Consider the following 27500-nt stretch of genomic DNA (forward strand, 5'->3'; position numbering starts at 1 on the left):
CAGTGAAAAATTGGTGTTTCAGACTAAAACTGACAGTTATTCAGTGGTTTATAAATGATAACGGTGGTTTTCTTTCTTTCTTTCTTGCTGTTACATGACCAACATCGATTTGCTGATGAGTCTGTTGTGGTTCATGCATGCTGGGTATTTTCGTGTCTCCATAACCCACCGAACACTGACATGGATTACAGGATCTTTTTACGTGCATATTTGATCTTCTGCATGCGTATACACATGAAGGGGGTTCAGGCACTAGCAGGTCTGCTCATAATTATGTTGACCTGGGAGATCAGAAAAATCTCCACCCTTTACCCACCAAGATTCGAACCCGGGACCCTCAGATCGAAAGTCCAACGCTTAAACTACTCGGCTATTGCACCCGTCTATTGTAGCGAATGGAAGTGCACATTCAAGAAAACACCTGGTTATGAGTGGTGCTCAGTACACTGGCTGCGTACACTGCTGTTTGTTGAACATTCAGCATCATTTCACCATGCCCACATGAAGAAATCTGCATGTTCCCAAGTGGTCCCTAACTTTTTGGGAACCCTGTTTTTCTGTGAACGAGGGGAAAGAAAGAATGAGGTGCGTTTTTTTGTTTTTTTAATGCAGAGAATGAGACTGGCAGCATTGATTGTGTTGCGATCATGATCTCATGTCTGAACATTGTGCTGTGTGTATGTGTGCGTGTGTGTGCGTGCATGCGTGCGTGTGCGTGTGTGTGTGTGTGTGCGTGTGTGTGTGTGCAGGTCTGCCCAATGGGTGGGAGCAGGACTACACACCTGAAGGTGTCACCTACTTCATAGAGTGAGTACACACCTGGACACACCTTTATGCCTTCAGGTGTCATGCTGTGCTTGTTGCTGAAAGTATCTGATTTTAACTTTTTCTTGCTGAGTTAAAGGTTTACATTTTCCCTCTTTCCTCCGTGTGATGGTATGTGCTTTTAATTTCACTCTTTTCTCTGCATGCAAAAGGTAGACATTTAACAAGTTTTCTGTGTGCAAAAACATACTTGTTATAACTCTTTTCTCCATGTGCAAGAATGTGTATGTTTGAAACTTTTATTTGTGTAAAAAGAAAAAAAAGGTATATTTTCACTCTTTCTCCATATAGCAAAATGTGCGTATTGTGACTCTTTCTGTGCATGTAAAAGGTTTATATTTCAACTGATTTTCTATGTAGCAAAAAAGATGTCTGTTTTAACTCTTTCTCCTTGTGCTCAAATCTCTCACTCACACACACACACACACACACACACACACACACACACACACACACACACACACACACACACACACACACTTCCTCTTCCTCACCCACCCACACACACAGACCTGAGGACACAAAAGTGCCGTACATACAAATTCAGCAAGAAAAAAAAAGTAGATACACATAAAAGAAGGGGGAGGAGAGAAATATTTGAAGTCATTGATCAGTGACACGGGAAGAAACATGTTACAAATGGGGATACACTCATAAAAGGAGTGACACGAGCGAGGAAAGGAATTCTTAAGTGATGTTATCAGCTGGTCTCGACAGACCAGGAGTCCCTCCCCACTTTCCCTTCCCCCATCCCCCACCGACCTTAGAAGGTGGACACCGGTGTAGCAGCCTGTTTGTACCCCCATTGTTTTTTTCCCCTGGAGTCAAAATCTGGGTAGCCCAGATTAACCCTTGGGTTAATCATACAGACTGGGTTGGAATGAATCTCTGGGGGTAAAATTCAACGACTCAGATTTGCCCCCCTCAGCCCCCTCCTCTATAGTTCTTCTCCACTCTGCTCTTTAAAGTCTGGCCTTAAAACCCACCTCTTCCCAAGATAGCCTCCCTCCCCTGCCTCTTTCTTGTTTTCAGTTTCCCCAGTTTCAAGTTATTGTGACTGGTGTGAAAGCGCTTTGATTTGTCTCTGCACAAGATTCAGCGCAATATGAATACTAATAGTTATTATGTTATCATTATTATCATTATTGTTAGCTGGATTTTACCTCCACACCTTCTTGTAGTGGACACAGGGGTCAGTCTAGGCCAGTTTTGAAATGACCTCCGGGAGGGGGGCGGGGCTGGTTGGTGTAAATTTGGCACCATCAGTTAGAATCAGTAGTGTTGTACAGGCTATTAAAGTAGAACTCCCCCATGTTTGCTTCCATGAAGTTGTAATGAGAGAGAGGGGTGCTGGAGGGGGCAGGGTGTTGGTCAAGTATGCCCAGTATGACACCCCCCACCCCCTTTCTTTTTCAATAGCATGATTAAACTTGGAGAAAGAGAGGGGGTCATTTCCATGTAGACAGGTATGGAGGTGGGGGGGAGGGAGTCAATCTTGACTAACCACAAACGACCCCAGGTAAGAAGCCTGTTGTGTAGATGACCTCCTGTTAGGGGTGGAATTTTGGTTTAATGTCCTGTCATGTCACACATACTTGTGATTGTAAACAAACTGTCTGTAGCGCACTTAGAGCTTGGTCTCTGACTGAGGATAGGCGCTATAAAAGTATCCATATCATCATCATCATCATCATCATCATTCTGTCTCAGATTAGAGTTGATTTCATCAAGATTTTGCGCCTTATAAATACCATAATTATTATGATTATCATTAGATTGACCTGAGGGAAAACACAACAGTGAGGGGGGGTTGTACTTTGAGGATGTTAACACTGGCTTTTTAAGCCGTCCTGGCCTCTTGCTTCAAGGCACAAGAGGGCGTATAGCTCTTCTTTCCTCCTCCTCCAATGCCCAGGGACCGCCCATCATAACTCATGCATATGCATGCGTTCAGTGTCAGTCCATCATAACTCATGCATATGCATGGACTCACATGTCAGGAGGGAGGGGGTTGGGGGAGGGTAGGAGTCGGTCTGGTCTGTCCCTTGTTGACTGGTAACTTTTCAGTTCAGGGCAGAGGATTTAGGCTGCAGGCTGTACTGCTTTTGGTGGGAAAGTGGGGGAAAGCTGAACGTGGGATGATGCCTGCAGTTTGTGGACCACAGCGACAGATTGTGCAGTTGTATTGATGTGCGTGTTTGGGGACCATTGTGCTACTGACCATAGCATTGATGTGTGTGTTTGTCTTTGGGGACCATTGTGAATTGTATTCATGTGTGTGTGTGTGTGTGTGTGTGTGTGTGTGCCTTTGAGAACCAGCCCAAAGCCAACTGCCCAGAAGACGAGCCCTTCTGGCCGAGAGAGTGCTGATGTTAATATGTGGGCAAGACACTCTCCGCTATAATCAGATTCTATCCCCGGATAGTCAGGACAGCAGTCGCCTCCTCTTCTGTTTTGATGGTGATGGAAGGACACAACTGACTGTTGTACTTGCGTTTATGATCAACTGTTGATGTGCCGTGTTCTGTGATTGGGGGTAACACTGAGGTGACGGTGTGAGTGAGAACAGGGACTTTGTCAGTTTGTTGTGGTGACGTTTCTGATGGTGCAGACATGCTGGGTGGCTGGTAAGTTTGGTGTTGTGTTATTATGTGTGTGACTGTGAATTGTGTATGAATTGAAAAACAGGCTACAGACGGGCGCAATAGCCGAATGCTTAAAGCGTTGGACTTTCAATCTGAAGGTCCCGGGTTCCAATCACAGTGACGGCACCTGGTGGGTAAAGGGTGGAGATTTTTACGATCTCCCAGGTCAACGTTATGTGCAGACCTGCCAGTGCCTGAACCCCCTTCGTGTGTATACGCAAGCAGAAGATCAAATACGCACGTTAAAGATCCTGTAATCCATGTCAGCGTTCGGTGGGTTATGGAAACAAGAACATACCCAGCATACACCCCCCCAAAAGCGGAGTATGGCTGCCTACATGGCGGGTTAAAAACGGTCATACACGTAAAAGCCCACTCGCGTATATACGAGTGAACGTGGGAGTTGCAGCCCACGAACGCAGAAGAAGAAGAAGAAGAAGAAAAACAGGAATGTGGGAGGGGGTGGTTGAAGGGGTGGGGAGAGTGGGGGTCAAAGGGAACAGGGATACTTAAATAGTGCCTATCCTCAGGCAGAGTCCTAGCTCTAAGCACTCCACAGACATTTGTCATTTGGTGCAGCAGGCTGCGTACCAGGGTAGAACCGATTGACAGCTGCCTCTGGGTGCTTATCATTTGTTTCCTGTGTCATTCAGTCAGGTTTCAGTCAGTCACACGCACACACACACACACGCACACACACACACAAAAACATTCACACAGTCATGTGTTTATTTAGATAGATAGATAGACAGACAGAGATATATATATGATAGATGTTATTGTATATTTGTACCCAACAGTATGTCAGTCCCCTGAGGAAGGCCAGAGGTGGAAATATTGGGAAAACCTGCTGGACTTGTTTGCTTCTGTCTTTTTTTTTAATATATATATATATATATTTATATTATATGCCTGGTGCATAAAAGATATATTTTGTGTGTGTTTGCCCATTGAAGAAGGCATGTGATGCGCTATATTAAGAAAACAGAGAAAAAGTTGTGTTCAAGGCAGGGATTGGTTTTTAACTGTGGTTTACTTTTCTGGATTTTTGTTGTTGTTGTTGTTGGGTTTTTTCTTTGGTGAGTGAGTGGGGTTTATATTATTATCTTCTTTTTTTTTTTTTTAAACAGTCATGCTGCTTTTTCTGTGTGGTAGAATGTTTTGTTTGTACTTTGGGGAATAATTTGTCTTTTTCGTGTGTATGTGTGTAGAACATGTAATTAAAAAAGGAAAAAAAAAAAAAAAAAAAAAGACGATTAAAAAAACCTTAGACTTATTCTTCTGAAAAAAGATTAGAAAGAGATAAGCGAAAAAATAGGCCAACGATTGTTTATTTTTTTCTTGTTGGAAGAGGCTTTCTGTGTAATTTATTTCATGCAGCCAAGACAGTTTGGTTAAACTTAAGTAATTTTGCAAAGATGAGCAACATAGTCTGATCTAACCTGAGCTTTAATACCAGAAAAACACTATCATCATTTATGTTGTGTTCCATATAGTTTGTATTCTGTTTCTGATAGTTATGTTATTTTAATTGTTTATGTTTAATTTTGATGTAAAATACTATTGCTGTTATATGATATCTTCCATGCCCCAAAAGGGGTGAAAGGATTAAATATTCTTGATTCTTGATTCTTGTGTGTGTTCATGAAGATGATTTTTTTTCTTCTGTATTCGTGAAAAGAAAATTTGCTCTTCTCAAGAAACATACATGTGCTTGTGATGTCTTGTGATGTGCTTGTGAAGTGTTTATGATATTTTAGTGATATGTTTGCGACATGTTTGTGATGTGTTTGTGACGTAATTGTGACATGTTTGTAATAGTTTTGGTGACATGTCTGTGATGTGCTTGTGACGAGTCTGTAGCATGTTTCTGACATGTTTTTAGTATGTTTGTGGCATGTTGGTGACGTGTTGTGATGTGTTTATGATGGGACATGATACTGATTTCGCCTAAAAGCAGATGAACTTACATGTGTTTGTGACGTGTTGATGTGTTTGTAATGGTGATGTGTTGGCGATGTATTTGTGATGTGTTGGTGATGCATTTGTGATGTGTTGGTGATGCATTTGTGATGTGTTTGTGATGGTGATCTAATGGTGATGGTGATGTGTTGGTGATGGTGATGTGTTGGTGATGCATTTGTGATGTGTTTGTGATGGTGATCTAATGGTGATGGTGATGTGTTGGCAAGGGTGATGTGTTGGTGATGCATTTGTGATGTGGTTGTGATGGCGATCTAATGGTGATGGCGATGTGTTGGTGATGCGGATGTGTTGGTGATGGTGATGTGTTGGTGATGTTGATGCGTTGGTGATGTGTTGGTGATTTGTTGGTGATGTTGATGTGTTGGTGATGTTATGTGTTGGTGATTTGTTGGTGATGTTGATGTGTTCATGATGCTTGTGTTGTATTAGAGATGTGACAAGGTGCTGATGATGCCTTCCATGTGTTGATACTGTGTTGATGATCTGTTGGTGATGTGTTTGTAATGTGTTTGTGACATGTTTGTGATGTGTTCATGATGCATATGTGACATGTTTGTGACACATTGGTGACATATAATATATGTGATGTGTTTGTGACATGTTTGTGATGCATGTGTGACATGTTTGTGACATATTGGTACGTATATGTGATGTGTTTGTGACATGTTGGTGATATATATGTGACGTGTTGGTGACATATATGCGACGTGTTTGTTATGTGTTGGTGACATGTCATGGTGCTGACGGTGCCTGTTTTCAGTCACCACAACCGCCAGACGTCCTTCGGCCACCCAGTGACGGGCCGGCCAGTGTCCGAGGAGAACCCCCCTCCCCCTCCCAGGTATGTGGCCTCAGGGAGGGACATTTGACTTTTGCTGACCTCAACTGTGTTCAGGCAAATCCATATACGCTACACCACATCTGCTAAGCAGATGCCTGACCTAGTAGTGCAACCCACCTCGCTTTGTCAGGCCTTGAGGAAAGATAAAAATGAAGTAAAATCAGATGAATTGATAGATAGGTGTGTGTTGTGTGTGTGCGTGTCTGTATGTCTGTCTGTCTGTCTGTGTACCTGTCTGTCTTCTGCTTCTTTGGCTTTTTCTGTGTGCAGAATACCCCCTCACCACCCTCCACCCTCACACACTTATCACAGTTTGTTTTTCACATATGTGCACACATATGCACGCAGACATGTGCATGCAAAGATACATTCACACCCACACACATATAGACATGCACACACACACACATGCACTCTCTCTCACACACACTCACACACACACACACACACACACACACACACACTCATGCACACACACACACACGCACACACACACACACACACACACACACACACACACACACACACACACACACACACACACACACACACACACACACACACACACACACACACACACACACTCATGCACACACACACAACCTTTTTGGGGAATAAAGACAAGGTGTGAGTGGAACAGTACATGACAGGGACAGATTTATTAAAAAAAAAAAAAAAAAAAATTAAAGAGAGGGGAGGGAGGAGGGGATGTGTCATCCTACCTTTTTTTTTTTTTTTTCATCTTCAGTTTCTGAGTGAGTGTTGTATAATAGTACATGTCAGGGATATATGTTAAAAAAAAATATTTAAAAGTTTAAAAAGGGGTAGGGGTGGGGGTTGTATCCTCCTGTGATAATCTTTTCATTTTATCTTCAGTTTCTCTGTGAAAGTGCTGTATAATAGTATATGTCAGGGACACACATATTTAAAAAAAGAAAAAAGAAGAAAAAACGAAAAAAGGGTGGTAGGGATGGTATCGTCCTACCAACATCTTTTCTTTCATCTTAAGTTTCTGGGTAGAAGTGAAGTGTCTGTCGAGTCACACTTTCTCCTTGTGGTGTCAGGGATTTGTATCCGGTGTCAGACTTGAGTGGAGAAGGGGGTGCGGGGATGGGGGTGGAGGGCCAGGGGGGGGGGCATATGGGTGACAAGACTCAGCTGAAAAACGGATCGTGTGGCGACAGGGAATCTGTATCAGTTTCAGATGACAGGCAGTGATGTAGACAGCTGGTCGCACAGAGAGAGAGAGAGAGAGGGAAAGTGAAGACTCTAAAGTTAAACGAAATGATGGTGCCAGTTTACCGATCGTACCATGTCTGTTTCTGTTTCTTGTTTTCACTCAAATTTACACGGATTCACATTCACTCACTTACACGCATGCTCACACACACACATGTATGCTTACACACATGCATACACACAAGTTTCAAGTTTTAATTATCCTTTCACTCCTATTGGAGTATGGAGGATTACTGCAAAATAATCTTTTCATGCCCAGAACAAACATTTCCAAATGCACACACACACACACACACACACACACACACACACACACACACAAACTCCCCGCGAATACATTTGTTTATATATACATATATATTCCATTAATTTTCAGGCTCTCAGTGATATTGAAATGTACATTATATTCTCTTTCTGAACTGAAGTAACTAAAATGAAATGTCTGAAAAGTGAGGAACAAATAATTATTTTGCAAACTGATTGCACTGTCTGCAGCTTTGGATGACACAGATAATCTAGCTTACGCAAGCAGAAAAGTTTCCATTTCCAACAAACACCCTTCCATTTCTTTTTATTTTCTTGACACAGATACCAGGCAACACAAACAACATTTCCCTTGTTCACCTGAAGCTTGAGCTAATCAAGCAGACTCCGTCGTGTTTGTGAACGATACCCTGAAACAGAAACTCAAGATGAGGATTTTCAGCACTGTGTAGATAGTGATACATCGTAGATGGTGATACATACAGATGTCACGTTTCAGAGGATTAGTATTGTGTGGTCACGTGTCAGAGGGTGTGTGTGGTCACGTGTCAGAGGATTAGTGTGTGTGTGGTTACGGACGTCAGATTACCCCCCCCCCCTTCCCTCTCCCCCCTTGTGGTGGATTCTGCTTTCAGCTCTCCTCCCCAGAGTCCCAGTGATAGAGTGGAGTTCAGAAGGGGAACAACCAGTTCCAAGCAGAGGTGAGTCAGCTTCCTTGGCTGTTGCCGTGGTGATGATTGTCTCTTGACTGACTGACTGACTGACTGAATCTTTATTTTCCAACGGTGGAGATGTTAGCACACTGGCCGACTTACACATCTGCCGTTGTTCCAAGAGACAGACAAACATAAACACACATGAATGTTGTTATACGCAATACAGTGGGAGCTGTGTATGAGTGTGTGTGTGTGTGTGTGGACTAAATCCATAGATCGAAGAATTATTTTTTGCACTTTTTGTTCCTTGTCCGGAACATGAGATGCACCATGTTGTGTAAATATGCTGTGATAAACGGGTTTGGTATCCTTCACGTCCTGTTGGCCAGCAGTATGTTGACTTCACCTTTCAGGTGTGGAACAAAATTATTGATGGTCACCTTTGCTTCGTCATAGTGCAGTACTGAAATACCAAGAAGATAAAGATTAGTTTGGGATTATTGTAAGAGTTTATTTAACTGTTTTAAAAAGTGCCGTCATCTGAACAAAATAAGTATAAAACTCTGTGGAAGGGAGGTGGAAATGTCATGCAAAATGCCCATTTGTTAGCATTCATATATATGTGTGTGTTCTTTTTTTTATTAATTTGTTTATTTGTTGTTTTGTAGCAGCCATGTATATGTGTGCGTTCATTTTATTAATGTACTTATTTGTTGTTTTGTAATGATAATGATAATAATAATTATAATGATGATAATGATAGTTTATTTCTTTTGCGCCTTTCATCAAAATGTAAAATGCTGAACCCACATCACATGAGTAAAATAAGAAAAAGAAAACACTTTACTAAAAAAAAAAATCACAATCACAGGGGTTTTTTTTTTGGGGGGGAGGGGGGGGGGGGTTGCTGGTTTTTTAGTTTGAGTGCTCTTAATGTTTGCCCCCACTATATTCAGAAACTGCTACGTATGTTCTTTATAAAGTCGGCAATGAGAAGTTCTTCCAACCACACCCCCTCTCACCCCTCCCCCCCCCCCCCCCCCCCACCCCCTCCCAGTTTCTCCCCTCCGCTGCTTTTAAAGTATCATCGACCCATCCATATCTCTAATGTATCCACCGTGTCGGAGGGTGTATCTAGGTTGACGGATGATTGACGTCAGTCAGCTCACGGTGTGTGATGCATGACGTGCACAGAGGTCACAGAGTGGTCATGTAGCCTTGACCTGTCAAAGGGGGGAAAAAAAGCAAGGTCAGTCGTGGGGTCAGGGAGTGGAGAGGTGGCTTAGCGGTAATGCGTCTGCCTTGGGAGTAAGAGATTTTGAGTGCACGGGATCGAATCTTAACACCAGACCTTGAATAGTGGTGTGGATGCTAGTCCTTTGGATGAGATGATCAGCTGAAGTGCCATGTACTTAGCACACATAAAGGATCCATGGCAGCAGCAGAGTGGTGTCCCTGGCAAGATTCAGAAGAAGAATCCACTTTGAATGAAAGGAAAACAAATACACTTGCAGGCAGAAAAAAAGAAAAAAGAAAGGGAAAAAAAAAGAAGAAAAAGATGGTGCTGTACTTTAGTGTTGTGCTGTCCCCGGAGAAAGCAGCCTGAATTTCACACAGAATTATGCTGTAATGGTACAGTACAGTCCAGTCCAGTACAATACAGTACAGTCCAGTCCAGTACAATGCAGTCCAGTACAATACAGTCCAGTCCAGTACAGTCCAGTACAATACAGTCCAGTCCAGTACAATACAGTACAGTCCAGTCCAGTCCAGTCCAGTCCAGTACAATACAGTCCAGTCCAGTACAGTACAGTACAATACAGTCCAGTCCAGTCCAGTCCAGTACAATACAGTCCAGTCCAGTACAGTACAGTACAATACAGTCCAGTCCAGTCCAGTCCAGTACAATACAGTCCTGTCCAGTCCAGTCCAGTCCAGTCCAGTACAATACAGTCCAGTCCAGTCCAGTCCAGTCCAGTCCAGTACAATACAGTCCAGTCCAGTCCAGTCCAGTCCAGTCCAGTACAAAACAATGCAGTATAATACAAAACAGTGCAATACAATACAAAACAATGCAGTATAATACAAAACAGTGCAATACAATACAAAACAATGCAGTATAATACAAAACAGTACAATACAAAACGATGCAGTATAATACTAAACAGTGCAATATAATACAAAACAGTGCAATGCAATGCAGTGATGTGGAATATATTGCAATGCAGCACAATAAATACAGTACAGTACAGTACAGTAAAGTGCATTACAATACAATACAGATACAACACAATACAACACAATGCAGTGCAGTACAATACAGTAAACAACAAAACAACAGAATACAACACAGTGCAACAGAATACAGTACAATACTATACCACACAACAGAATACGATACAATGCCACAAAATGCACCACAATACACTTGAAGCAAAGAGGGGAAGGGAACAGTGATGACACAGGAGGGACTGGTTAGACATTGGCACTGTCTGTTGCAGAAGCATCAAGGCACCGTCAGTCAAACGGAACCCTAATGCTCAGGTGGTCCGACGAGGCTTCCTGTACCGACTGGTGAGTCTGTGTGTGTGTGTGTGTGTGTGCATTCCTGTCGTTTTCGGTCTGTGTGTGCATACCTGTCGGTGTGAGTCTCTGTGTGCATAGATGAGTGGAGTGATGGCCTAGAGGTAACGCGTCCGCCTTGGAAGCGAGAGAATCTGAGTGCGCTGGTTCGAATCACGGTTCAGCCGCCGATATTTTCTCCCCATCCACTAGACCTTGAGTGGTGGTCTGGACGCTAGTCATTCGGATGAGACGATAAACCGAGGTCCCGTGTGCAGCATGCATTTAGCGCGCGTAAAAGAACCCACGGCAACAAAAGGGTTGTTCCTGGAAAAATTCTGTAGAAAACTCCACTTCAATAGGAAAAACAAATAAAACTACACGCAGGAAAAATACAAAAAAATGGGTGGCGCTGTAGTGTAGCGACGCGCTCTCCCTGGGGAGAGCAGCCCGAATTTCACACAGAGAAATCTGTTGTGATAAAAAGAAATACAAATACAAATGTCAGTGTGAGTCTCTGTTGCATACCTGTCGCTGCATATGTGTAGGTATGAGTCTGTGTATGCATACATGTCAGTGCGAGTCTGTGTGTGCATACCTGTCGGTGTGAGTCTATGTGTGCATACCTGTCAGATTGAGTCTGTGTGTGTGCATACCTGTCAGTGTGAGTCTGTGTGTGCATCAGTGTATATCTCTATGTGCATACCTGTCAGTGTGAGTCTGTGTGTGCATCAGTGTATATCTCTATGTGTATACCTGTCAGTCTGTGTAAGCATACCTGTCAGTGTGGGTCTGTGTGTGCATACCTGTCAGTGTATATCTGTGTGTGCATACCTGTCAGTGTATATCTGTGTGTGCATATATGTCAGTCTGTGTGTGCATACCTGTCAGTGTGGGCCTGTGTGTGCATACCTGTCAGTGTGGGCCTGTGTGTGCATACCTGTTAGTGTGAGTCTGTGTGTGCATACCTGTCAGTGTGGGCCTGTGTGTGCATACCTGTCAGTGTGGGCCTGTGTGTGCATACCTGTCAGTGTGGGTCTGTGTGTGCATACCTGTCAGTGTGAGTCTGTGTGTGCATACCTGTCAGTGTGGGTCTGTGTGTGCATACCTGTCAGCCAGTCTGTGTGCACTTCTGTCAGTGTGAGTCTCTGTGTATGCATACCTGTAGGTGTGAGTCGGTGCATACCTGTCGGTCAGGTACCTTGAGTGTGTGGACTGAAGGGAAGAAATAGATGATTTATTGACAAATTGAATGTTTAAAGAGTATATAAGTAAAGGTGAACAATGTAATGGGAGGAATAAGTGGTTTACATGAAGGAAATGTATACCCGTATAAACAAATGAATAAATCAAGTAATAGATCTGTAAATGGATGAAAGAAATGGACAGTTTATTGCCACATGAATAAAGAGTTTATGAATGAAGGAAATGAATACAGATGCAAGCAAAGGAATTAAGCAAGCAATAAGTAAGTCAAATGGATTAGGATGGTTATGATGATGGTTGTCTGATAATTATGTACATATTTATGACAGGTTTAATTAAGATGACCATGCTCATAAAAAAAAAAATTATTCCTCCCATGCTTGAAACATGCCTGGAGCATTTCCGTATTACTTATGTATCCGAAATATGCCTCGAGCATTTGTGTGTTACTAATGTATCCAAGAAGAATATCTGAACTATCAGTTACGTCTTGACAGTCGGTTGCCAGTCTGACAACCCTTGATGGGCCTCAGGTGTAAAGTAACACAGGCAACAATATGATTTGACATGGATGGAGCTCCTGTCCAGTGAATTTCATTCAGTTTGTAATGGATAATGCTCAGTTGAATGCTTAATGTGTTGGGGATTTTGGGGGGTGGGTTTTGGAGGGTGGAGACAGACGATCATATTCAGACTACGCACGGGGCACTGCCGCCTGCGAGACCACATGTACCGAATAAAGCTGTCACACACTCCTGAAGACAGGCCCACAAACCCTGGAGCACATCCTGCAGTCCTGCCCCCTGTATCAAGATGCATGGACGCAGCAGTGGCCCTATGGAGCCACACTGGCAGAAAAGCTCTGGGGCACCAAAGAAGACCTCATCAAGACCACCACCTTCATTTCCAGCATAGGACTGCAAGTCTGAGACCATGATCACGGGGAACGCAGAAGAAGAAGAAGGAGGGTGGGGGGTGGTTATGGTGACTTACGAGACAGACATGTAAAAGAATAAAACAAAATGAAAATAAAAACACACAACAAGCTATTATTACAATAAAAAAAAAAATCCTAGAAATAACCATTCATATACAACAAGAAGAGGGAGAGGGATTAACAGAATAGAAAATAATACTTTATCGTCATGAAATCTTAAGTTTTACAAGCCACAAGACAAAGCAAACGTTTCTGTCTACAGGCTGTCTGTCTGCCTGTCTGTCTATTTAAATATTGATAGATAGATAGATGTGTATAGATATATGTTATCCAGTACATTACGCAGGTCCCAATCACATTGGTATCTATATCAGTGTATGAAAGTTACAAAGATAAACAGTAGCGGTCAAATTTCACCAGCCTTGTCTGCAATTCTTCTTGTATTATATGTAACATTAGCTCCCTAGATGTAGTTTGAAGCAGGATAATATGGTTTGATACAGGGTGATATGGTTTGATGCAGGATGGTGTGTTTTGATGCGGGATGGTGTGGGATGATGCGGGATGGTGTGGTTTTGACCCCATTGTTGTGCTGCTGTACAGGAGAGTGGGGGCATCTCAAAGACGTGGAAACGTCGGTGGTGTGTGTTGGCTGACTTTGCTCTCTTCATCTACAAAAGTGAGTGGCGCTTGGCTGGTTCACTCTCCTCTGTGTGTGTGTGTGTGTGTGTGTGTGTGTATGTGTGTGTGCAAGCGGGCGTGCAAGTATGCGTGCAGTATATATTCCATAAGGTTGATAGAATAGAATGATGGACAATGCCTCTCAGTTACCAAATGTTCTAGGGTCACAAGGAATAATGGGATTTGGGGGTAGGGAGTGGGATTGAACATCAAGAGTAAAATCACGAATTGGAAATGATAGGCAAACACAAAGACGGTAGGAATTTAGACACGTGTGTGCATATACATACGAGTACTTGTACATGCCCTCACATGTGCATGTCTCACACATGCACTCCCCCCTCCACACACACACACACACACACATACACACACACACACACACACACACACACACACAGAGGAAGATCAGGGTGTGTAGCTCTGTATGGGGGATTCAGGAGGTGTTTCAGTTTCAAGGAGACATCAAAGCGTGCAGACTGATCCATATAAGCTACACCACATCTTCTTCAAATCAAAAGGGGGATGAGGAGCTGGCGGGACAGAGATGGCATGAGGATAGTACCATGAGACAACATGGAAAATGGTCAAACAAGTTGGAACAATGATAATAATGATAAGAACAATAATAATAATGGTATTTATATAGCGCTGAATCTTGTGCAGAGACAAATCAAAGCGCTTTCACACCAGTCATTCACACGCATCCACAACTCTTAAAGTGGAGAAACTGAAGACAAGGAAGTGGCAGGGAAGGGAGGTTCTTTTGGGAAGAGGCGGGTTTTAAGGCCACACTTGAAAGAGCTGAGTGTGGAGACTTGACGAAGCGAAAGAGGAAGTTCATTCCAATTGCAAGGTCCAGAGACAGAGAAAGAACGGCGGCCAACAGTCGAGTGTTTGAATCTGGGTATGCGTAAACAAGTTAGCAACAAGTATGCAGTGCTGGTAAAAAGTCTTGTGCGTGAAATGCTTTGGGTTATTCTGACTCATTAATTTACCTCTGACTGATTTAAGTGTTAATTGAGCGAAGCGAGTCATCTTTTTTCTTCTTGGCGTTCACAGCAGGCATATGTGTTAGGTGTGTGGTACCTTGGTTTGATAGAGGGCGGCAGTGCTGGCCACGTACCTCTGTCTTCAGCCCTAGCAAAATGAGTCCGGTGAACCAGTGGATTCTGGTTCTGTCTGGCTGAACGGTTTCAGTTTCAGTTTCTCAAGGAGGCGTCAGTGCGTTCGGACAAATCCATGTACACTACACCACATCTGCTAGGCGCCTGACCAGCAGCATAAATCAACACACCCAGTCAGGCCTTGAGTGCATGCTTATATATCTGTGTACCTGTAGGAGTGGATTTCTTCTACAGAATTTTGCCAGAGGACAACACTCTCGTTGCCATGGGTTCTTTTTCAGTGTGCCATGTGCGTGCTGCACACGGGACCTCTGTTTACTGTCTCATCCGAATGACTAGACACTCAGTTTGATTTTCCAGTCAAACCTGGGAGAAAGGGCGTGAGCGGGATTCGAACTCACTTTCTCTATATCGGCAGCTGGGCATCTTAACCGTTCTGCCACCTCCTTCCTGTCAGCTTCCTGGCTGAAAAGGTTTCAGTGATCGGAGGGTTCTTGAAGAGTTCTGACAGTCTGGAGAAAAGTGGGGGAATTTGACATGATGTTTCCCTGGGCTTGTCCAGTGCAGTACAGTGTGGGGGGTGCACTCTGATATGTTTCAGACGATGAAGAGAAGGTAACTCTGGGCTCCATCTTGTTACCCAGCTTCAGAATTAATCGCTGCACCGCTGAGGACCATGTACAGAAGGAATTTGCTTTCAAAGTGAGTCTGGGTGTGGGTGTGTGTGTGTTTGTATGTGTGTGTGGTGTGTGTGCGTTCATGTGTATGAGTGTGTGTGTGTGTGTGTGAGAGAGAGAGTGTGTGTGGTAGGTGTCTGTGTGAGAGCATGTGTGGTGTGTGTATGTGAGTGTGTGGTGTGTGTATGTGTGAATGTGTGTGTGTGTGTGTGTGCACGTGTGTGTATGTGCGTGCGCAAATGTGTGTGTGCGTGTGCGTGTGTATGTGTGCATATGTGTGTGTGTGAGCATGCGTGCATGCATGCATGTTGGTCACTAATTGAATGTCTGTTCACTAAAGTGATTTTAGGACTCAGACTGCATGTTGTACATGTGTGTGCGAGTGTGCATGCACATACACTCATGCACACGCGCACACGTGCGCATGCACACACACACACACACACACACACATCAACTTACTTAGCACACAGGTGAATACTTTTTTTTACATACAGAGAAGCTGCTTTTTGTTTTGTCAGATGCACACAATAATGCCTTTCCACAAATACACACAGTTAATGGTACAGGCACACTTGTGAATGGTGCAGGCACACCTGTGAAGGGTGCAGACACACTTAATGTGAACGGTTGGGTGGGTGTGCTGATTGTGCAGGTAGAGCACGAGAACACGAAGACCATCTACTTCCACACGGACACACAGACCGACCTGGACAGCTGGCTGTACAACCTGCACACTGCCGCCACCATGAAGGGGGCTGGGGGGTGAGTGAGGGATGGGGATGGGGTGTGGGGGGTGGTCTCTGCTTGTCATGTGTGCCTCTGTTGTCTCTATCTGTGTCTGTTGTCTTGGCCTGCCTGACTGTTGTCTCTGTCTGTTGTCTAGGTCTGCTGTCTCTAATATCTATGTCTGTCTGACTGTTGTCTATTGTCTAGGTCTGCTGTCTCTGTTGTCTGTGTCTGCCTGACTGTTGTCTATCGTCTAGGTCTGCTGTCTCTGTTGTCTGTGTCTGCCTGATTGTTGTTTGTTGTCTAGGTCTGCTGTTTCTGTTGTCTGTGTCTGCCTGACTGTTGTTTGTTGTCTAGGTCTGCTGTCTCTGTTGTCTGTGTCAACCTGACTTGTCTGTTGTCTAGGTCTGCTGTCTCTGTTGTCTGTGTCTGCCTGACTGTTGTCTGTTGTCTAGGTCTGCTGTCTCTGTTGTCTGTGTCTGCCTGACTGTTGTCTGTTGTCTTGGTCTGTTGTCTCTGTTGTCTGTGTCTGCCTGACTGTTGTCTGTTGTCTTGGTCTGTTGTCTCTGTTGTCTGTGTCTGCCTGACTGTTGTCTGTTGTCTAGGTCTGCTGTCTCTGTTGTCTGTGTCTGTCTGACTGTTGTCTATCGTCTAGGTCTGCTGCCTCTGTTGTCTGTGTCTGCGTGACTGTTGTCTATCGTCTAGGTCTGCTGTCTCTGTTGTCTGTGTCTGCCTGATTGTTGTTTGTTGTCTAGGTCTGCTGTTTCTGTTGTCTGTGTCTGCCTGACTGTTGTTTGTTGTCTAGGTCTGCTGTCTCTGTTGTCTGTGTCTACCTGACTTGTCTGTTGTCTAGGTCTGCTGTCTCTGTTGTCTGTGTCTACCTGACTGTTGTCTGTTGTCTAGGTCTGCTGTCTCTGTTGTCTGTGTCTGCCTGACTGTTGTCTGTGTCTGCCTGACTGTTGTCTGTTGTCTTGGTCTGTTGTCTCTGTTGTCTGTGTCTGCCTGACTGTTGTCTGTTGTCTAGGTCTGCTGTCTCTGTTGTCTGTGTCTGCCTGACTGTTGTCTGTTGTCTAGGTCTGCTGTCTCTGTTGTCTGTGTCTGCCTGACTGTTGTCTGTTGTCTAGGTCTGCTGTCTCTGTTGTCTGTGTCTACCTGACTTGTCTGTTGTCTGTGTCTGCCTGACTGTTGTCTAGGTCTGCTGTCTCTGTTGTCTGTGTCTGCCTGACTGTTGTCTGTTGTCTAGGTCTGCTGTCTCTGTTGTCTGTGTCTACCTGACTTGTCTGTTGTCTAGGTCTGCTGTCTCTGTTGTCTGTGTCTGCCTGACTGTTGTCTGTTGTCTAGGTCTGCTGTCTCTGTTGTCTGTGTCTGCCTGACTGTTGTCTGTTGTCTAGGTCTGCTGTCTCTGTTGTCTGTGTCTACCTGACTTGTCTGTTGTCTAGGTCTGCTGTCTCTGTTGTCTGTGTCTGCCTGACTGTTGTCTAGGTCTGCTGTCTCTGTTGTCTGTGTCTGCCTGACTGTTGTCTGTTGTCTAGGTCTGCTGTCTCTGTTGTCTGTGTCTGCCTGACTGTTGTCTGTTGTCTTGGTCTGCTGTCTCTGTCGTCTGTGTCTGCCTGACTGTTGTCTGTTGTCTAGGTCTGCTGTCTCTGTTGTCTGTGTCTGCCTGACTGTTGTCTGTCGTCTAGGTCTGCTGTCTCTGTTGTCTGTGTCTGCCTGACTTGTCTGTTGTCTAGGTCTGCTGTCTCTGTTGTCTGTGTCTGCCTGATTGTTGTTTGTTGTCTAGGTCTGCTGTCTCTGTTGTCTGTGTCTGCCTGACTGTTGTCTGTTGTCTAGGTCTGCTGTCTCTGTTGTCTGTGTCTACCTGACTGTTGTCTGTTGTCTAGGTCTGCTGTCTCTGTTGTCTGTGTCTGTCTGTTGTTTTTGTCTGCTGGTCTGTTGTCTGTGTTTGTTGCCTGTCTGTTGTCTGTGTCTGTTGTCACTGTCTGTTTTCTCTGTCTGACTGTAGTCTTTGTTGTGTATGACTATTGTGTATGCCTGTTGTTACTGTCTGTTGTCTCTGCCTGACTGTTGTCTATGTCTGTTGTCTCTGTTGTCTATGTGCCTATGACTGTTGTCTCTGTCTGTTGTCATCTGTCTGTCTGTAGTCTGTACAGTGTTGTCTGTTGTTTCTTTCTGCCAGTTTGTTGTTTTTATTATCTGTTATCTGTCTGTCTCTGCCCGTGTGTTGTCACTATCTACCAGTCGTTTTTGCCTGTTGTCTTTCACAGAAACTTCTGGACTGTCTTGTTTCAGGTTTTACAGAGAGGCCAACAACAACATCAAGGCAGGACCTCCCCCAAGATCCCCTGCAGGTCAGCACAGCAGGACACCCCAGGATGCATCCCACCACCACTCCTCCAATGACCCTGGCCTGGAGTTCCACCCTCAGTGGAAGAACCCAAACCCAAGTCCCAGTGGCCAACACCAGCACCAGCTCCAACACCAGCACAGCCCAGGACACAGCTCACAAAACGGTGTGTCAGGGCCGCCATCATGGAGGTCGGTGCCTGACCTGGAGAGGGGGGATGATGGCCGAGAGACGCGGCGACCTCAGGAAGCCGGGGAGGTTCCTGACCCTCGCGGGAGCCTGCGCAGTTTGCCTCACGACGGGCACAGGTACCCCCAGGACTTCCCGCCACCACCACAGGGACTGCAGCCCGACTCCCGGAACTACGCCCACCATCAGTCGTATGACCCGCGGCTGACCCGACCCAGGGTGGAGGAGCGAGACCCTCGAGGGAGCGTGCGCAGTCTGCAGCCAGACCCTTACAAGAACGCCCAGGACTTCGTGCCGCTCGGTCAGTCACGGGCCGCCGAGAGAGACAGGGGGTCGTACACGCAGCCAGGGTTCCAGCCCTACCAGCGACCTCCTGACCCCCAGCAGAGGTCGTCCATGGTCAGCGACCCCGGCTGGCGTGGTGACCCTCGTGGGGGTCAGGGTCAGGGTCAGGGCAGTCCTCAGCGATCTCCTCGAGATGCCTACCATGCCTCGCAAGGCAGCATTGACGGAGCCTACCGCCCCAGGTACCCCCATGAAGAGGGGAGGAACCAGCCATACCCTTCCAGCCCGGGGGGACATGGGGGTGAGGGGAGAACATATGGCAGAGAGCGTGGCAGCTGGCAGGCCGCTCCACAGAGCAGGAACTCCGTGGCCAACTCCGACACAGGGCGAAGACCCCAGGACCCCAGAGGGTACCCAGACAGACCCCTGGGTCAGGAGCCGGGGAGAGACGACAGCTACCCGGACGTCCACCCCCGTCTGAACGCGTCCCTCGACCCGCGCGCCTCCTACGCCAGCTCCCGGCACAGCGTGGCCAGTCAGGGTTACCGTGGAGACCGGGACGACCTTGGTTCCAAGCAGAACCTGTTTCCGCAGCAAGGGAGCCGGAACAGTCTCTCCCGCCTCTCCGCCCCTCCTCCTCCTCCCCACCACGACCCACACGGTCACACCTACGTCAACGTGCCGGAGATGCGAGGCACAGAGCAGCCACAGCAGCAGCAGTTTGAGGAGTCGCCTCCCCCTGAGAGACCCCCGTACCCTGCGGCGGTGAGGGACCAGGTGGTGAGGGACATGGCCGAGACGCACAGTCCAGGGACGGCAGAGAAGATGCTGATGGCCCATGAGCTCAACAAGGAGAGGATGCAGCAGTTGTCGTACTTCCAGTACCCTACACCTCGCGAGGAGCACGCCGCATCCAGGGTGAGTCACCAGCCGCACTAAAAAGTGTGTACAGAAGTGAGTGAAGTCACATCACAGCAGTGCACTTTTCAGGTGTACATGTTTTACATGGAAAGGCGTTTTTATAATTTATGTTGTTATTGTTAATATTGTTATACATCACTGCACTATACAGGTGAAAGGGGAGTCACATAATGGTACTATACAGGTACACCGTGTCCAGGGTGAGTCACTGCGCTAAAGTGTGTACAGCGGTAAGGGGGGGGTCAGATAACTGCCCTGTACAGGTTTACATGTTTAACTTGGAAAGGCGCTTTATGAATTTATTATTATTGTTATTATTGTTGTTATTTTGTTATTATTATTGTTGTTGCTGATATTATTATACAGAACTGCACTATACAGGTGAAAGTGGAGTCACAGCACTGCACTGTACAGGTGTACATGTTTTACATGGAATGGCGCTTTTTGAATTGCTATTATTTTTGTTATTGTTGTTGTTGTTATTGCTATTATTATTGTTAATATTATTATATAGTACTGCACTATACAGATGCAAGGGGAATCACAGCACTGCTTTTTTGTAATTAGATACAGGTGAGTCACAGCACGGTACTATACAGGTGAAAGGGAAGCTATACAGGTGCAAGGGGAGTCACAGCACTATACTGTACACGTGAAAGGGAAGCTATACAGGTGCAAGGGGAGTCACAGCACTATACTATACAGGTGAAAGAGGAGTCACAGCGCTATACTATACAGGTGAAAGGGAAGCTATACAGGTGCAAGGGGAGTCACAGCACTGTACTATCCAGGTGTAAGGGGAGTCACAGCACTGCACTATACAGGTGTAAGGGGAGTCACAGCACTGCAATATACAGGTGAAAGGGGAGTCACAGCACTGCACTATACAGGTGAAAGGGGAGTCACAGCACTGCACTATACAGGTGAAAGGGGAGTCACAGCACTGTATTATACAGGTGTAAGGGGAGTCAGAGCACTGTACTATACAGGTGAAAGGGGAGTCAGAGCACTGTACTATACAGGTGAAAGGGGAGTCAGAGCACTGTACTATACAGGTGAAAGGGAAGTCACAGCACTGCACTATCCAGGTGTAAGGGGAGTCAGAGCACTGTACTATACAGGTGAAAGGGGAGTCACAGCACTGCGCTTAGTCAGGGAAAGGGGAGTCACAGCACTGCGCTATACAGGTGTAAGGGAAGTCACAGCACTGTACTATACAGGTGAAAGGGGAGTCAGAGCACTGTACTATACAGGTGTAAGGGGAGTCACAGCACTGTACTATACAGGTGAAAGGGGAGTCACAGCACTGCACTATCCAGGTGTAAGGGGAGTCACAGCACTGCACTATACAGGTGAAAGGGGAGTCACAGCACTGTACTATACAGGTGTAAGGGGAGTCACAGCACTGTACTATACAGGTGAAATGGGAGTCACAGCACTGCAATATACAGGTGAAATGGGAGTCACAGCACTGCAATATACAGGTGAAAGGGGAATATAAGCACTGCACTATACAGGTGTAAGGGGAGTCACAGCACTGCAATTTTCAGGTGAAAGGGGAGTCACAGCACTGCAATTTTCAGGTGAAAGGGGAGTCACAGCACTGCGATATACAGGTGAAAGGGGAATATAAGCACTGCACAAAACAGATGAAAGGGGAGTCACAGCACTGAACTATATAGGTGTAAGGGGAGTCACAGCACTTCACTATTGAAACTGAAGCTGTGATTGGTCATTGTCGTTGAAACGAAGGCTGTGATTGGTTGTTAAAATCAAAGCTGTGATTGGTCATCAGGTGGAGGACGCTGGGAACAGGGAGGCAGCAAAGCGCCTCTCCCACTACAGTGACCGCAACTCCGTGGCCAGTAACTCCGCCATGCGCAACGATGCCGCTGCCCCCTCATCCTTCTCCGTCCAGCCTCCCCGCGCCCCCGTCAGGGATTATTACGACGGCGGTCGCAGGCAGGATTCTGGCTCCAGCAGACTCAGCGACTCGTTTGAGCGCCGCTCGGCAGAGGGTCGGAGGGCAGACGATGCTGGGAGAGGAGGGGAGAGGGTGAGGGAGGCACCTGTTCCGGAGGAGCGGCAGTTTGGTGGGGACCCTGAGGCCAAGAGTCTGCGTCAGGCTTACGAGAGGGTGCAGTCGTTCCGTCAGAGCTCTGCTGCTGGTTAGTGCTTGTCTGTGTGTGTGTGTGTTTAGTGTGTTGTGTGTGTGTGTGTTGGTGTGTGCGTTGGTGCATGTGTTGGTGTGTGTGGGTGTTGGTGTGTGAGTTTGTTGGTGTGTGTGTGTGTGTGTGTTTGTGTTGGTGTGTTATGTGTGTGTGTTGTGTTGTCTGTTGATGTGTGTGTGTGTGTGTGTGTGTGTGTGTGTTGGTGCATGTGTTGGTGTGTGAGTTTGTTGGTGTGTGTGTGTGTGTTGGTGTGTTATGTGTGTGTGTTGTGTTGTCTGTTGATGTGTGTGTGTGTGTGTGTGTGTGTGTGTTGGAGTGCACATGCTTGTACACATGAAACATTCATTATTGAATTCATTGTATCACTGACTTGATTCATGAGAAAATAATCTTGACTGTTGACGAGTGTTGTGTTTTTGTGTGATTGCTGTCACCATCACCACCACTGCACATCTGTCTTCACTCTCCCTTTCTTTCTCTCTCTCTGTCTTCCTCCTCCTCCTCTCATTTTGACTTTTCATTTTGAGTTTTCTTCCAGCTTCTAATTTCTCTGTCTGCTGCCGGTATGAAGTTCTTTGCCTGAGGTTGGAAGATGGATTATGACTGCTGATGCTTTTTCTGCTGCTGTGTACTTGTGTTAAAGCTAGGGAACCCTAAGCTGTTCCACAGTCTGTCTGTCCAGTGCACTTTTTTTCTTCTCTCAGCTTTATTTTTTAAAAGTCCTTTTTTTTCTGTGGGCACATCTTCTGTGAATACTTGTAGAGCTGGTTGTAAACATGATTTGTTATCGTTTCTTCTGTCTCTTATCTCCCTGTCTCTTCTCTTATCTTCCTGTTGCTTCCTATCTATGTCTGTCCCTCTCTCTCTCTCTCTTTTTTTTTTACCTGCTGTTTTTTTTCCCTCTTGTTTCATCTTTCTGTCATTTTATGATTGTGGGTGTATTTGCAAGCATCTGCGTGTGTGTGCAAGCATGTGTGAGTGTGTGCATGTGTGTATGTATGCACACGAACATCTGAGAAGATACATATATCCACTCAGATGTCAGTTTTATGTGTTGATGATGTTACCTTACCGTTGTGATACTGTACTCCAAGACAGTTGAACATTTTTTTGCCTCTCTCTTTTATCCTACCATCTTTTCACTTTTTGATACTCCCTCTGTTAGCGGATGCACACCGTCTCTGGTCCATCTTTCTGTATTGTGCACACCCACATTCTCTGAATGGATTGGGTTTTTCTTCTTCTTCTGCGTTCACTCGTATGCACACGAGTGGACTTTTACGTGTATGACCGTTTTTACCCTGCCTTGTGGGCAGCCATACTCCGTTTTTGGGGGTGTGCATGCTGGGTATGTTCTTGTTTCCATAACCCACCGAACGCTGACATGGATTACAGGATCTTTAACGTGCGTATTTGATCTTCTGCTTGCATATACACATGAAGGGGGTTCAGGCACTAGCAGGTCTGCACATATGTTTACCTGGGAGATCGTAAAAATCTCCTCCCTTTACCCACCAGGCGCCGTCACCGTGATTCGAACCCGGGACCCTCAGATTGACAGTCCAACGCTTTAACCACTCGGCTGTTGCACCCGTCAGGATTGGGTTCAAATCTGGCACTGGTACTCAGACTAAGTTGTATAGTTCTCAGGGTTTCAGACAAATGTGTGTTTAATTTGTTGCTGAATTAACCAATGACTTAAAACCGTAAACAGAAATTTCAAAGTAAGGCCATCTTCGGTCAGTCTGAGGACATGTTCATTGCCTCTGCAGTTGAAATCTTGAAATGTTCAAAGGTGAATGCAAAGAAAATGGCTGACTCAGACCTGTATGTGTTTTATTTGTTTATCTATGTATCTATTCTTTAGAATCATATAATCCTGAGGGCTGTTCACTTTCATTTAGGGTCTGTCAGGAAAGGTGGGATGTGGAAAATTTCTTCATTACATATTTTAGAGCTTGCTGATAAAACGCCATGTCTGACATCTGCTGTAGGCACCAGCCTCACCACTTACTTTTCTTCTGATCTCAAGAAACTTGTGTCATGGGGGTAAAGTACAATACTGGTCCTCTGAAAGCTGATCCTTTTGTTTCCCTTCATCTCAAAATCGTTGATCAGTTCCTTCATTTCCAGCTGACAGCAGCCTTTCATTGCTGTTTTTTTTTTGGTCACTTTTTGGGTATCCATATGTCTAAAATCTGTGTCTTGTGAGTTGGACTACTTCTTCTTCTCTTCCCTTAAATCCAAGAAGATTGTTCACCAGATCCCTCCAGATCTGTTGGGTGTGTGTCAAAGCCTGCGTCTCTGCAAGTCGTTAAATTTTCTGTCAATTCTGCAGTGTTGTCAGTCCATTGTTTTTCCTGTCTTTTTCTGTGATTTGGACTTGGGCACTGATTGTCCTGTACAATGTGTATTGATCAGCTTATAATGACAGACAGAAAGTGTGTGCGACTTCAGGGATAGATGATCTGTCTGTGAGGGCTAAATGATGGTGTAGAAGAAGCTAGCTCCAGCTGAGATGCAGTTGTTTTTGACTCACTTGTGTAAACAAAGTGAGTTTATGTTTTAACCTGCCGTTCGGTTGTCTGTGTGTGTGTGTGTGTGCACGCGTCTGTGTGTCCGTGGTAAACTTTAACATTGACATTTTCTCTGCAAATACTTTGTCAGTTGACACCAAATTAGGCATAAAAATAGGAAAAATTCAGTTCTTTCCAGTCATCTTGTTTAAAACAATATTGCACCTCTGGGATGGGCACAAAAAAAAAAAAAATGAAGCCTGTTATATTTATATTTTTTGTATTCTCTAAACTTGACACTTTGATCTGATATTCTGACCCAACAACAAGAGCAGTCATTATTATCATTTTTTGTTCAAACAGAAACTTCTTTTGCTAAGCATGGAAGTTTTATTTATTTTGCAAACGTTTTGGTGCAGATAGTAAAAAAAGGGAAATTACTCTGTAATTAATGCTAGGGGACTTAATTTGCTTTAAACTGCTCTTTCTCATCTTAAACATTACATTTTGAAATTATACTCAACACATTAAAAGCTTGGATTTTTTTTTAACAGTGTATCACAAGTGAGTCTTGAAGGCCTTGCCTCTCTTGTTTTAATGTATGATGATTCAGACAAATGGTAAGGAATGATTCCAAATTGTAGATGGCTGGCCATTACTGTTTGAGGCTTTTAAAAAATGCAGTCAGATTTTTTTTTTTTAATTCAATTCAGTAGCAAAATAGGGTGTAACGGTATCATATCAGGGTTATAAATTCCAACACTGATTACGCAGGAACTGAACATGTTGGTTCATTTTTACTGTGATTTATGTATCAGGATTTAGGGCGCAGCCCCAGGGGTAGAAAAGTTTGATCCTGAATACCTCCTCTCCTGTCCCCAGTGAAATTGAATAGAAAATGTTCACAGCACCTTCATTATCATGAGGCCTGATCATTTTTGACTCGCTTGTGTAAACAAAGTGAGTCTATGTTTTAACCCGGTGTTCGGTTGTCTGTGTGTGTGTGTGTGTCCGTGGTAAACTTTAACATTGACATTTTCTCTGCAAATACTTTGTCAGTTGACACTAAATTAGGCATAAAAATAGGAAAAATTCAGTTCTTTCCAGTCATCTTGTTTAAAACAATATTGCACCTCTGGGATGGGCACCAAAAAAAATAAAAAATGAAGCCTAATTATATGCAAACTGCATTTACTGTTATATTTATATTTTTTGTATTCTCTAAACTTGGCACTTTGATCTGATATTCTGACCCAACAACAAGAGCAGTCATTATTATCATTTTTTGTTCAAACAGGAACTTCTTTTGCTGAGCATGGAAGTTTTATTTATTTTGCAAACGTTTTGGTGCAAATAGTAAAAAAGGGAAATTACTCTGTACTTAATGCTAGGGGACTTAATTTACTTTAAACTGATCTTTCTCATCTTAAACATTACATTTTGAAATTATACTCAACACATTAAAAGCTTGGATTTTTTTTTAACAGTGTATCACAAGTGAGTCTTGAAGGCCTTGCCTCTCTTGTTTTAATGTATGATGATTCAGACAAATGGTAAGGAATGATTCCAAATTGTAGATGGCTGGCCATTACTGTTTGAGGCTTTTAAAAAATGCAGTCAGATTTTTTTTTTTAATTCAATTCAGTAGCAAAATAGGGTGTAACGGTATCATATCAGGGTTATAAATTCCAACACTGATTACGCAGGAACCTGAACATGTTGGTTCATTTTTACTGTGATTTATGTATCAGGATTTAGGGCGCAGCCCCAGGGGTAGAAAAGTTTGATCCTGAATACCTCCTCTCCTGTCCCCAGTGAAATTGAATAGAAAAGGTTCACAGCACCTTCATTATCATGAGGCCTGATCATTTTTAGCTATTGTTTTAGCTCCCAGACTGCATCTTTTTTCCTTTACATGTAATGCATTAAGTGTTACGGACATTTTCCTTGTCAAGAAAAGTGGATTCTACATTTTTGTAATGTTCAGAGTTTCTTGTATGAAGATACAGTGGAAGATTAGAATGGTTGAAGAAAACATTGTTGCAATTGATAAGAATGTTTTTTTTTATTACATTCTTTTTCGCAACACATCTTAAAAAAAAAACAACAACCTAGCTTACACACTGACCTCAGTGTTCACAGGTCATCGTGTCATGCAGGGATGTCAGAAGGGTGGAGGGAGGGAGGGAGGGAGGGGGTGGGTGGGGGAGAGAGGAGTGGCTATGCTGTGTTCGCTATGACAGGTAAAACCACCCAGGCCCCGCCTTCATCGCTCCCAAAGACCTCAGGAGCCGCAAGCGGTGCGGAGGTGAATTTCTTTGAACACTCCTTGAGCAGTCACACAGCGTCAGTCCTGGCCTTCAAACCGTACGGCCCCGTGTACCAGTACGGACAGGGCTCCCTACCCAGGAACGCCACCACACGTCACAGACCGCAGGCCGTGGTGCCAGGGAAGAGGGTGGGTGAGGGGAGAGGAGGAGAAGGAGGAGGGAGGAGGAAGGGGGAGGAGGAGGAGGACCTGAATGCCTCGCAGGGCACGACGTTGTCCCCGTGCGGGTCCTACCACCACATTGACCAGGACCTTGACCAGCTCTACCAGCGAGGGTCAGCCTTCAGACCTCCCTCCTCCGTGTCCCCCGCCACCGCTCGGGGGGAGGGACAGTACAACTCCCTGCCCAGGTCCTACAAGTTCAGGTCGG

The 27500-nt window shown here is 44.9% G+C and overlaps 1 protein-coding gene across 1 annotated transcript in view; it reads left to right on the forward strand.

Annotated features, from left to right (window-relative positions):
• Positions 1–27500, forward strand: part of LOC143286534 (uncharacterized) — an 87345-nt gene that overhangs the window by 20471 nt on the left and 39374 nt on the right. Inside the window, exons 3-11 of the mRNA XM_076594134.1 lie at positions 750–807; positions 6217–6297; positions 8436–8501; positions 10958–11030; positions 13765–13840; positions 15571–15671; positions 16302–16411; positions 18665–20111; positions 21910–22282. Of these exons, the coding sequence (XP_076450249.1) occupies positions 750–807; positions 6217–6297; positions 8436–8501; positions 10958–11030; positions 13765–13840; positions 15571–15671; positions 16302–16411; positions 18665–20111; positions 21910–22282 (2385 nt within the window). The remainder of the gene's footprint in view (positions 1–749; positions 808–6216; positions 6298–8435; positions 8502–10957; positions 11031–13764; positions 13841–15570; positions 15672–16301; positions 16412–18664; positions 20112–21909; positions 22283–27500) is intronic.

This window comes from Babylonia areolata, chromosome 10 (genome assembly GCF_041734735.1).
Source record: "Babylonia areolata isolate BAREFJ2019XMU chromosome 10, ASM4173473v1, whole genome shotgun sequence".
Classification (NCBI taxonomy): domain Eukaryota; kingdom Metazoa; phylum Mollusca; class Gastropoda; order Neogastropoda; family Buccinidae; genus Babylonia; species Babylonia areolata.